This window comes from Lissotriton vulgaris, chromosome 2_1, assembly GCF_964263255.1.
Source record: "Lissotriton vulgaris chromosome 2_1, aLisVul1.2, whole genome shotgun sequence".
Lineage (NCBI taxonomy): Eukaryota > Metazoa > Chordata > Amphibia > Caudata > Salamandridae > Lissotriton > Lissotriton vulgaris.
The window spans coordinates 1,329,848,990-1,329,862,260 of NC_141687.1; the positions used below are offsets into that span (position 1 = coordinate 1,329,848,990).

General features: G+C 48.0%; 1 protein-coding gene across 2 annotated transcripts in view; it reads left to right on the forward strand.

Annotated features, from left to right (window-relative positions):
- Positions 1–13,271, forward strand: part of CLASP1 (cytoplasmic linker associated protein 1) — a 1,635,412-nt gene that overhangs the window by 717,965 nt on the left and 904,176 nt on the right. For both annotated transcript variants that reach the window (XM_086957100.1, XM_086957101.1), the window contains exon 13: positions 12,263–12,398. In XM_086957100.1, coding sequence (XP_086813226.1) covers positions 12,263–12,398 — 136 coding nt within the window. The remainder of the gene's footprint in view (positions 1–12,262; positions 12,399–13,271) is intronic.

The following is a 13,271-nucleotide window of genomic DNA, read 5'->3' on the forward strand; positions in this document are numbered from 1 at the left end:
CAATATTGTTTTTGAATAGTAGGTGAAGATCGCCTCCCATAAGGACCCTCCCATAAGGACCTCTGTCAGGGCTTATATCGTGCTTACTATTAAAGATCAATCTGCAGTGTTCATATTGTGTACAAGGAGCCTGCCTTTTAATTTGGCTGCTTTGGACCTTATCCTACCTCTGAAGGAGTAAGCTACTAATATGACCACTCCTGCTGACCTAGATGCTAATGAGAACAATTAATGGGGGAAAGCTCTGGATTCGAGCCGATGCCAGTCACTCAACAAGGGGTGCAACTCTTGAGCAAACAGATGTCTGTCTTGGCCTGCTCTACTTATGATACTACAGGTTAGCGCTTGACTGGGTTGTTAAGGGCCTTCACATTTAAGGTGAGGACCCCGATAGATGTATGAGTCATATAGGTATTCAGTCTTATAGGTGTGTTAGTGTGCAATGTCCAAACTGTATGAAACCTGCAACCATCTCTGTTACTACCCAGTCCCTGTTGAAAGCATGATTCGAAATGTGCCAGTATCAAGAATGAGTACTTTCCTCAAATAAAAAGAATACAAACGGCTAATAATACAAATAACTTAAACATCAAGTCTAATACTGGACGTTTAAATTACAGTTCCTTTGGAGCACAGTGAGAGTGGGTCAGTTTTGTGGCCTTTGGTCCCCCTCTCCACCGCCCGCTGCCCATCCCACCAATCCAGAGCTCGTTTTCATTGTTGTATGCCCAGCAATATCACATGCTTTGTTTTGACCAGCTCCCCCCAGCAACTCCAGCACTGGCTGTTGTTCAAGTGCAATTTTTACTGGGTCAGGCTGCATGCTTCCTGATATTGTTTTATGCCTTTGCCAGCGTGACCGTCGACTGATCGAATAATCCAGAGAGCTCATTTGTGAGTTTTGGGCAGCAAAGATGTCGATACCCAGAATCCAACAGGTTTCCTCCAAAGATGTTAGCTGGTACATTAGGCAGAAGATAAGCCTGACCGGGTGGCCCAATGAATAGGAGTCCCCTATGCTCAGTAGGTGAGAGGTAGCAGAGCGAAAGTCACATAGTTCCGGCAGTGTGATCGCCACTAGTTCCTATTAGAGTGTTGGTGTATACTCAGTGAAGTGCACTGGATGTTTCTCGCAGGCTTTGCATAAAATGGACTCTTTTAACTGAAGGTCATAAATGCACACGAGGATGTCGGCCGGAGGGGCTGATTCGGCTCTTGCTAGAACTACTGGGCACTCAGGCAATTTTAATCTTAAAGTCAGATGGGGCCTCCAGGATAAAAAGAAAGTTTAACATAGAAGGGAAAAGTCTGAGCCTTCGGCGTTCAATGGCACTCCTTTATTGCGTCTGTTCTGCCGCAATCTGTTTTCTAAATCTTCAGCGTGAGTCAGCAGTTCGAACTGCTGTTCTCGTAAGCAAATATTTTCTTGTTGTAGGAGCTCCACTTCCTCCTCACAGCTATTTTCGTGGTCTTCAAGAGGTACAACTCAATCCCTGATCGTGTTGATGTCCTTTCAGATTTCCTTGGTGTCACTTGAAACTTCATGTTGAGTGCCTATAGATCATCCCGGAAAGATGTGACCAGGGTTTCAAGGAAGGAACACATCACAAGTTCCTCCACGCTGTCTTCGTCTTGGTGATGGCCTGAGCTGGATGTCGATGAGTGATCCCTCGGCCGGTGTGCCATCTGGTTAGGTTAGCATTTCTTTTAGGTTGTGGTCCTTTTTCGTCCGGGTTGTTGCCATCGCTCCTAGACTCAAGAGATTGTCTCCCAGTTCTGCATCTCCCCAGCCATCGGCTCCAAAGAACTCCGCAGTGCGTAGATACTGGTACAGGCAAATTCTAGCAGGGGCAGCTGGCCCATTATGCCCCCTTAGCGCCTGGGAGCCAAGCAGGCAAGTGTTTCACTCAGCCGCCTGCTAGAGTCCTTGTCATCACTGCCAGTTGCATGAGCTCACAGTCAGTGTTGTCATATCTGTACCTGGGTTTCAAGGCAAGTGGCTAAAATGCTTGGATATACGCCCAGTATTGCCCTGTATCGAGCGACTCCGTATCGTGAGTCTGTGATGGCGCACATGTGGGAGTTCAACCAGTAGAGGCCTCAGGGTCAGCATCGCCATGAAGTTAGACCTGGGTATGGAGTAATGTAATAGCCACGGAGGGCCTCTCTAATCTGGCAAGAGAATCCCAGAAGGCCGGGGTATGGACCAGTGTAGTAGCTGCGGGGGGCCTCTAGGCTGGCACGAGAACCCCAGAAGGATATCATCCGTGGTGGTTTAAGCAGTGTTCACTTGTCTGTCTCCCCCGATGCAGAAGTGTGGGCCTGCTGCAGGGCTAATTCACTTCTTATCTTTAGGCGGGCGTGACCAGTTCTCCACTATAAGAAATCTCCTAAGGCCTGTTTATCTAGCACTGACGGACCATGCTCCTAGAAATCCCAGCACAGGGTTTGGCAAGTCTGCAGGGAAGCTGTGGATTAAAATAGGCACTCTGCAGTCCATGGGGCTTAGATTGGGGTCTTCACGTACATGGCCTGGAGGGGAGAGGCATGAGCCTGTTGCTACGTAGGCTCTAGGGCTGTCCAAAAAGCAGGCAGCGGTGTTCACTGTGACCTTGCAGGGAATCACTGCTTGTAAACCAGTCACTTGCGCGGGCTACCAGTTCCATTCTCTCGAATGTCAATCTGTCTAATGTTCACTGTCCCGGCTTGCCGAGGTCGGGCCAGATGGTTGTTCAACGCCTCACCTCAGGCGATGAAGGGCGACATGCAGGCTGCACAGCACGACTGCTGGCAGGTTCGGAAGGCTCCACTGCCCTACGGGCAGTTGGTTCACCTCTTATTGCTGCAGGAGAAGAGTGCTCTGCCGTCCAGTGGTGTTGCCATATCTGAGGCTTGCGGGTGTCGCTGAGGTACTGTGACCTTTTTCGGGTGCTAAAGTCAGGGCCTAGTTGTGGACTTTTTTAAACTTTATTTTTTTTAATTTTTCACACACAGAACTGAGTGGTTCTACAACAGAGTTACCCACGGTAATATCTTTCAACTTATTTCCATTATACATCTGAGTCCTATACACATTTCACAGTTATTTCTACAAGAATGGCACAGCATTGTATATGTCAGTATATTTAGTTAGGATAGGAAGTTGCCCAATCACCAGTCTCTAGGTGTCGCTGCTACTGACAGATCCAATGTCACGCTCAGTTTCCGTCCCCATTGGAGGCAACAATTCCCTGCATAACTCTCTCCAAATGACAATATCTCCCTCTAGCTTCTCATAAGTTGTGGACTTTAAAGTAAGGTCGCGGCTGCCGTCTTACCAAGTCCGCTCTTAGCCAGATGCCTTCGACGGAATCGGGGAGTCGGTGTGTCAGTTTCTCCAGCTCGCCATGGGGTGCACCACTATCAAAGGCACCCGAGTACCTCTGCGGGGCTGTCAGCTGGGCAATTACAGTGATGTACATGGCTTTGGTCGGCGGCGGGATGGAGATACGGGAAAAGACGTCCTACCCATCCGCCATCTTGGCCACGCCCGATGAAACACATAATTGACTAGAAATTCCTCTGGAGGCAAGGGAGCCATCAAGCCTGATAAGCAGAGTGTTATCAGCATAGTTGTAAATTCGGCAATTCAAGAGATCCACAGTCCAGCCATGGCCTTAAAAAGATCTGAGTGGACAGATTGTGTACTGTCCCTCAGGAAGGATCTCATTCAAGCAAGGGCGGACCCCTGGAGTCTAGCCGCCTCCATCCAGTCCACTAACATTTAATGGTTAACCGTATTGAAGGCTCTTGACAGATCTAACACCCCCAGAGAGGAGGTCAGTCCTTCATTGCAGGCCTTGCGATATCGTCCACTACTGCCAGCATGACAGACTCAAGGCACTGCTTACAGCAAAACCCAGCTTGATGCATATTTAAAAGGTTGGAACAATGTTGGAGGAAGGTCGCACACAGCTTGTGTCACATGGGCTTCTAATAGTTTAGCCGGAAACAGCAGTAAAAAAATAGGATGCCATTTTTTCAAAAGAAGGGGGCTTCCACTTGTTTTTTCTGCAAAGGGATTACAACTGCTTCCTCATAGATATTTGGGATGCTTCCATGTAGTAAGAATTTAATGATCCAAAAAAAGGTTGGAGATTTCCTAAACGGAATGTTTCAGAAATTTTGGTGGACAGGGATCATTTGGAGAGCCAAATTTCACTCTGGACATAAGCTCCAATAGATGCACGTCTCCAGCTGGCCAGCGTCTCTACTTAACTGATGTGAGGCCATCCACCTTAGATAGAAGGGGAGTCGGATGGGGGCCCTTGGAAGAGGGGTACTTCAACCAGAAGCATTGAGGTATACTTCTCTGGGGGAGAAGTCAGAAGGCAGTAAATATGTTGGTATTTTTATTTTTCTGACCCCTTCTTTTGCAGCTGATAGTGGCCGTTGTGGGTCTGCTGGGTTAAGCAGATACAGGATACAGTTTTCAGAGATTTAATAAAGAATTCTGGGCCATTATGGATAAGAGGCACTGTAGGCACTGTAGACAATGAGGGAGGAACATTAAGATTCAAACACCCCCTGGCCATGAGCAGGTAATTTTACAAACATACATTTGCACTGCCAATCAGTGCAGAGCCTTATGGTATAAACATCCACTAACAATGAACAGACACTATGATGCATAAACATCCATTGAGCTAGAGCAGGGAATGGTAGGATATAAATCACCACTAACCTTAAGCAAAAAACCATTGGAATTGAAGTTCCACAGAAAATACCCTACAAATGTCCACTGACAGGATAATACCATGCATTCACAGTCGACGACAGAAGGAACTTTAACACATAACATAAGTTGACTTTATGAGAGGGGTGTTGTCATAATAACATCCACGTTCGAGGCATGTGGGCTGCTGAATTCATATCTGTGCATAGATCGCCGCCTAGTGTTGGGTCCGGATGATCGCACATTGTTGTCCTGGAAGAGTCTTCGAAGTATCACGAGATAGGTGGCTCCTCCCCTGGACTACAGTGTGCATGGGCATCGACTCCATCCTCAGATTGTTTTTTTCCGCCATTGGGTTCGGATGTATATTGGTTCCCTCTAGTCGGAATCGATAAAAAACTTTCTTAAGGCCAAACGGTCTTTAGTTTTCTTCGTCGGTATAGTCTTGCGTTCGGTGCCTAACTCTTCCAGCTCGGTTCCGAGCCGAATTCCATACGCCCGCGTGCTTTCGGCGCGGAGGGCCCAGTCGACGCCTCAGACCCTATCGACTGTTCATCATGGACCGAAGTCCCTTCAAGAGATGTCCCGTCTGCAACTCAAAGTATCCCCACATCAACGTCCACCCGGTGTGCAACAAGTGTCTGTCGCCGGACCATGATGAAGCCAGTTGCATGGCTTGTTCCCGGTTCAGGTCCAAGAAGACGCTTAAGCATCGACGCGCTGCGCGCCAGGAGGCCCAGCACACTGCACCGGGGCCTGTGGACATTTTCGATGCCGGGGATGTTGAGGAAGAAGCTAACCGGGACATCTGTGACAACCTGTCGAATCCCACGTCAGACGTCGACTACAACTACGACGCGGCGCCGAAATGTTTGAAGCTGAAGAAGTCGTCGACGAGGTAGGGGATGACGACGGGGCCTTTGGGGCCATGGAGGATAGCTCGGACGAAGAGCTAACTAGCACTGACACTGGGGCCGTACCGATTCATAAGGCTTAGGTAGAGGGATTGCCACTAGGCCTTACCCAAGATCTTACACTGGGTTCTACGGCCCCGCCTTCGGGCTCGGCCACGGACATTGCTATTGAGCCACACCCTGGAAAATCGAAACCGAAAGTGAAACCTACGGTCTCGACACAAGCAACAGCACTGGTGCCCACCTCGAAACCGAAAGTGCGCATTACTTTGGTCGGATCCAAGGCCTCGGAGCCCTCGGCGCCGAAGAAACAGAAGGGTGTTGTCGATACGAAGGCTCAAGTCAAGGGCGTCGAGACGAAGTCTGCCGTGCCGAAGACTAAAGTCAAGGTGGTCGAACTGAGTAAATCGGCGCCGAAGGCGGTCGACACCAACAAAGGCCTCGGTGACCCGAAGGTTCTCGAGACTCCGCATCAACATGACAAGGCCAAGAGCGGCGCACCCCGAGAGTCCACTCCTAGTGGGGCCTCGAAGGATCCCGTCGACTCGGCGCGCCCGTCCGCCGCTTTCACCAAGCAAGTGACGGACTCCCTACAGCGCATCAAGGAGAAGGCCTCGGATGTCGGACCAAGAGATCCTCCACCTTCGAAGCCGGTCGAGAAACCTCACAAGGCGTCGACGCCCATTCACTTCACGTTGCCGCCGAAGGTGGCGCCAAAGGCTTTCACCCCTAGAGTGGTCACCAGCGTCCCCGAGAAGGTGTCCTTGGTGCCGAAGTCGTCGACGGTGGTTTCCACCTTGAAGCATCGGCAATCTTCGGTAGAAGAACAACAAGAACATTTTATTGATGCCGAAACGGGCAGGCTTTCCCTCCACAAGCGAAAAATTGCCCCGGAACAACCAATGGAGTCCTACAAGATTCCTCTAAAAAGAAAGAAGGACTCTGCTTCCACTCCTGTCCTTATGGAACCACTTTCTCCACAGACTCATGATGTCTCGCCCACTTACTCTGATGTGGACGCTGGGGAGGGCGATGATGAGGATGAGTACAGCTATCCTGTCTATACATACCCTGATGATACCAATGAGCCCTGGGCTGCTGGTGCTGACCCAGGTGATCCTCATTCTGGACAAGACACTCAACTTTATTCTGTGAAGACATCACCTACAGAGGATTCAGCAGCGTTCAATGCCCTCATTGAACGGGCGGCTAAGAATCACAAAGTCCAGCTCCATGCGGACCCTATGGACGACTATTTCCTTTTTGATACCTTTTCAGTCTCAGAGAGAACTGTCAAGACTCTGCCTATGTTGAAAGGTGTCTTAAAACATGCTGGGGAGATCTTTAAAGAGCCTACCAGAGCCAGGGTGATAAACCCTAGGATTGAGAAAAAGTATAAACCAGCGCCTACTGATCCTACCTACTTTAAAGGACAGTTGCCTCTGGACTCTCTTGTCGTCTCGAATGCCCGGAAGAGGGCTAATTCTCAGACAACGGGTGATGCTCCTCCCCCAGACAAGGAATCTAAGGTGTTTGAGGCATCAGGGAAAAGAGTGGCAGCGCAAGGGCCAATATCTGGCGCATTTCCAATACGCAAGCACTTCTAGCGAGGTATGACAGGGCACACTATGACACACTGGAGACCCTGTTGCAACACCTGCCAGATGAATACAAGGAGGCAGCTGAGATGCTTATTCAAGAGGGGAAGCTGATCTCTAATGCTTCAATTAAATGTGCACTGGACGCGGCTGACACCGCAGCCAGGGCTGTCAACACTAGTGTCATGCTGAGACGACATGCCTGGCTGAGAATCTCTGGATTTAAGCCAGAAATACAGACCACCATCCTTAATCAAACAGTAAATCCAGATCACCTGTTTGGCCCAGAGGTTGACACCACCTTAGAAAAGATTAAGAAGGACACTGAAACTGCTAAGTCCATGGGTGCCTTACAGTCCCAGCAATTCAGGGGTGGGTCTTTTCGTCGCTCAAGCACTAGAGGCGTTTCCAGAGGCCAGCTCTCCCAAACCACGCAGTACTACAAAGGCAACACACAGACCACATACACCAACAAAAGTCGAGGTGGATACCGTGGAAACAGCGCCAAAGGCAGGGGTCGTGGAAACAACAACTCCAGATCCTCTGCCACCAGCAAACAGTGACGCCTTGTCACTGCCCCCCGACCACACAACACCGGTCAGGGGGAGACTTCAGCAGTTCCTGCCGGTCTGGAGGACCATCACCACAGACAGGTGGGTCAGACAGCTTATACAGTATGGTTATTGTCTGGAGTTAACATCCACTCCACCCAACATACCCCCAAGACACCGTCCTATGTCCGCCGAGCATTTGCACTTATTGCAGCAGGAAGTCCTCGTCATGCTGCAAAAAGGAGCAATAGAGCTTGTGCCTGTGCAAGAAAGAGGCACAGGAGTTTACTCCCTGTACTTCTTGATACCAAAAAAGGACGGGTCCCTCAGACCCATACAGGACCTCAGACCCCTCAACCAGTACATCCTATCGGATCACTTCCATATGCTGACCCTGCAGCAAGTACTCCCGTTGCTCAGTCAGGGGGATTTTCTCGCAACTTTAGACCTAAAGGATGCATATTTTCACATTCCGCTGCACCCGTCACACAGAAAATACCTCTGGTTCACCATCCAAAACCAACACTAGCAGTTCAAGGTTTTGCCTTTTGGAGTCACCACGGCACCCAGGGTGTTTACAAAGTGCCTGGCGACAGTGGCGGCGCACCTAAGGAGACAGAACATTCACGTCTACCCTTATCTGAACGACTGGCTCATTCAGGCGAAGTCAGCCCAGCAGTGTGCCGCTCACGTGTCCCACACCATTCACCTCCTTCACGATCTGGGATTCTCACTGAATTACCCAAAGTCCCACCTCCAGCCCGCCCACATACGGCAGTATCTGGGTGCGACGATAAACACTCTGGCAGCCACAGCACAGCCAAATTCAGTGAGGGTCAGCAGCATTCAATCGCTGATACGATTCAAACCCCAGCACTCGCTTCCAGCGAGAGTGTTCATGCAATTGATAGGCATGATGGCCTCCTGCATCTCCATAGTCCCGCACGCGAGACTACATATGCGTCCGCTTCAGGAGTGCCTAGCACGTCAGTGGACTCAGGCTCACGGGCAGTTGAAAGACCTAGTGTTGGTGAGCGGTCGGGCATACAACTCTCTGCATTGGTGGAATCCACGAAACCTTTGCAAGGGACGACTGTTCCAAGAGCCTGTGCCACAGATCATCCTGACAACGGACGCTTCTCTCCAGGGATGGGGAGCTCACGTACTCCATTACACTGTGCAGGGACTATGGACGCAACAGCAACGGAAGATGCACATCAATGTTCTGGAACTAATGGCAATCTTCATGGCACTAAATGCTTTCAAAGTACATCTGTGCAACAAGGTCGTGTTGATCCGGACGGACAACATGACGGCCATGTACTACATTCAGAAGCAGGGAGGAACACACTCTCCTCAGCTGTCTCATCTGGCTCAGAGCATGTGGAAGTGGGCCATTCAGAGGAACATATTCCTCATGGCAGAACACCTCCCGGGTAAGGACAATCAGATGGCGGACCTGCTCAGCAGGTACAGCCACCAAATGCACGAGTGGGAGATATATCCATCAGTACTCCACCCGTACTTCCAAAAGTGGGGTCATCCAGAGATAGACCTCTTCGCCACAAGGGAGAACGGAAAATGCCAAAGCTTCGCCGCCAGGTTTCCACACCCACAGTCGCAGGGCAATGCGATATGGATGAACTGGTCAGGCAAATTTGAGTACGCTTTTCCCCCAGCACCTCTGATACCGCTGGTGGCACGCAAGCTCAGGCAGCACTCGATGACTCTCATCCCGGTTGCTCCAACGTGGGCTCGCCAACCATGGTACACCACGTTTCTAGAACTGTCCGTGGTACCGCATCAAAGGCTACGCCTCACACCCAGCCTTCTGACGCAGAGCCATGGCGACATTCAGCATCCAGATCCGCAACAGCTCAACCTGGCGATCTGGCTCCTGAGGTCTTAGAGTTTGGCTACCTAAACTTGCCTCCTGACTGTATGGACATCATCCGGGAGGCGAGGAAGCCCACCACAAGAGCATGCTATGCGGCAAAGTGGAAGCGGTTTGTCATTTATTGTGCAGACCACAACATTAACCCGCTAGATGCATCTATTCAGAACATCATTTGTTATCTTTTCCATCTGTACAAATGTAATTTGGCCTATGCTTCCATTCGCATACATCTATCCGCAATGGCTGCTTATCTCCAAAACAGGCAGCACCTCTCACTTTTCAGGGTGCCTGCCATTATGGCCTTTCTAGGAGGACTCAAGCGAGTCATTCCTCCGCGGACTCCACCAGCTCCGGAGTGGAACCTCAATGTGGTCCTCACCCGGCTGATGGGTCCCCCCTTTGAACCACTGCATTCCTGCGAGATTCAATTCTTGACATGGAAAGTAGCTTTCCTTATAGCGATTACATCACTGCGACGAGTTAGTGAGCTCCAAGCACTAACTATCCAAGAGCCATTTATTCAAATTCATTCTAACAGGGTGGTGCTTCGCACTAACCCTAAATTCCTTCCTAAAGTAGTGTCTCAATTCCATATTAACCAAACTATTGAATTACCTGTGTTCTTCCAAAATCCTGAGTCATTGGCGGAGAGAATGCTCCACACCCTTGACGTCAAAAGGGCCCTGATGTATTACATTGAGAGGACCAAGGATTTTAGGAAAACTAAACAACTCTTTGTTGCCTTTGCGCCACAACACAAAGGTAACCCCATTTCCAAAGCTGGTATAGCTAGGTGGATCGTTAAATGTATTCAGATCTGCTATCTGAAAGCCAAGCGTACTCTCACCATTCCACCGAGGGCCCACTCCACCAGAAAGTTGGGGGCCTCCATGGCTTTCCTTGGAAATATTCCTTTGGAAGACATATGTAGAGCAGCCACATGGTCTACCACACACATTTACAAAGTATTATTATGTTGATGTGCACTCCAAACAGCAGGCAGCTGTAGGGCAGGCTGTTCTAAAAACACTTTTCCAAACTGCTGCAGCTGGCACGGGCGGCCGCCGTTAATGGAGGGACTGCTATGTATTCTATGCACAGATATGAATTCAGCAGCCCACATCCCTCGAACCGAATATGCTACTTACCAGTATCCATCTGTTCTTGGCATGTAGGGCTGCTGACATTCATATCGCCCGCCCTCCTCCCCGGCGCATGTAGCAGCTGCAGAATTCACATATACTTCTAGCATGGTCATCATTCACTTAGTTTCACTCCATCTTGGCCACAATGGCTAAACACAATCTGAGGATGGAGTCGATGCCCATGCGCACTGTAGTCCAGGGGAGGAGCCACCTATCTCGTGATACTTCGAAGACTCTTCCAGGACAACAATGTGCGATCATCCGGACCCAACACTAGGCGGCGATCTATGCACAGATATGAATGTCAGCAGCCCTACATGCCAAGAACAGATGCATACTGGTAAGTAGCATATTCGTTACCTTAATCAATGAATCTTTTGATATGAATGCCCACTGAGGTTGGGGTTACCATCTAAATATGTATAAAACGTCTGAGTTGGCCTTTGTGTCTGAGTGTCCTACACATCAGGAATCCTAAGTAGATCAGCAAACTGCATTGAATCTACAGTGGTGGCTATACACAACTTATTTTATAATTTACCATATGTGCCCAGGATCGAGTAGTAAAAAATGTATTACAAGTTGTTCTGTGGTAGCAGATTTGTCACACTGACGCAGACGATGGAGCTGTTGTCCTTGGACCCCTCTACCCTTGCTTTGCCAGGCTCCATAAACCTCTTAAGGACTTACATTTTCCCCTATTTTAAACAGCTATTTATCTCTGCTGTTTTGTTAATATGTGTACTTTTATATGGCCAAACCATCCCTATGGTCACTTCACAGTCAATAACAGTTAAAGGTACATAGTGTAGTATAGGGATAGAAGAGACATACCAATCAAAGTGATCCAGTCTACAGAAACTAGGATTGGGGAAAGTGGTGAACACATTTAGAGGTGAAGAAAATGTTGATTCTTGCCAAAGTGGTTTTTAAGAGCAGACAAAGGGAGCAACGAGGGCCACCTATGGTGAAAGAGAATCCAGTGTCTTAGTACTTGCCAGGCAAAGGTCTAATTTGCACTTTAAGGTTGTTTTCCTTTGGTGATATTTAAATGTCCACATTGGACTTGCCTTTTGTGTTGTGCAACCACATGCTACTATCAATTTGTCATGAAGATATACAAATCGGGAAAACATTAAATGGCACACAGTGTTCATACTTGTAAAGTAAAAAACGCCAAGCCTAATCAAATTTCTCAATAAACTGCTGAAAAATAATTGTAATACACAAACATGGCTAGTATGTGTTATGCTAGATTGTGTAAAATGTATATGACAGAACGTTTAGCGCGTTATTAAGTGTGCCTCCATTTATAAAAAGCATGAAATTAGTTGTGGTGTGTCAAAAGGAAAGGGCGTTTTGACTAAGGTAAAATTGTATAGCCACAATTGACCCAGCAAAGTTAATATTTTATTGTCTTGACAATTTGTTCTTTTTTTCTAGTCATCTTTCATCAGTCTTGGGGAACAAATTTGACCACGGGGCAGAAACTGTAATGCCAACTCTTTTAAATCTGGTTCCTAATAGTGCCAAAATAATGGCTACATCTGGTGTTGTAGCTATTCGATTAATTATACGAGTAAGTATGATAAAAACTCAAATGCTTGTTTGCAGGCAACGCTTGATGGCTAGCAAATGTCTGTACCTAAAGTTACTGTGTAAAATGTGTAACTATTCAGTAGATGTATTCTGTAAAGTGTTGAAATGACGTAGCATAAGATGGGAAAATTTGTGCACAATGAGTGGTTTTGGACTGTCGGTGCAGGCACTAGGATAGTGGGTCATACAAATAACAATTAAACTGGCAGCATTTGTGGAACTACGGAGATGAATTGCATAAATAATGAGCTGTTACGATTTAGAAATCTTGGAACCCTGTAAAGATGAACATGGTCTAACTGTCCCTACATTTAAGAATGGTCTAAGAGGTTCGGTCATTGACCATGTGATTATATCCTCCAATGTAATTTCATGTTGCGCCACCCCAAAAATAGTTGTCTGTGATACTAGTGATCATAATTGTATCACAATAGAAACTACTTTCTGGGCGGATAAGTCAGTTATAGTGGGACCTACTGTTTCTAACCTGGAACCCCATAGGACTAACGGTGTCAGACTCAGGTGGGCAGGGGATAAAGCTGGGGATTTATCCAGTTGTATTATTAAGGAGAGCTTTGCAGAAATCGATTCAATTTTATCTAATGTTAATGATCATGAGAGGGTACTGTTGTGTTTTAAAAGTATTAACCTAGCTATTAGTAAGAAATTTACCGGGAAAGCCAACACTCTATCGAGGAAGAATCCAGGATGGTTTAATCATCACTGTACAGTCTCTTTAACTTCCCTGAAGTTGGCATTATCGGATAAACCTAGGGACCCTGTTTTAATTGCCAAATCAAGACTGGAATATAAATGCGCCCTTATTGAGAGGAAGAGGGAACTTCAATTGCAG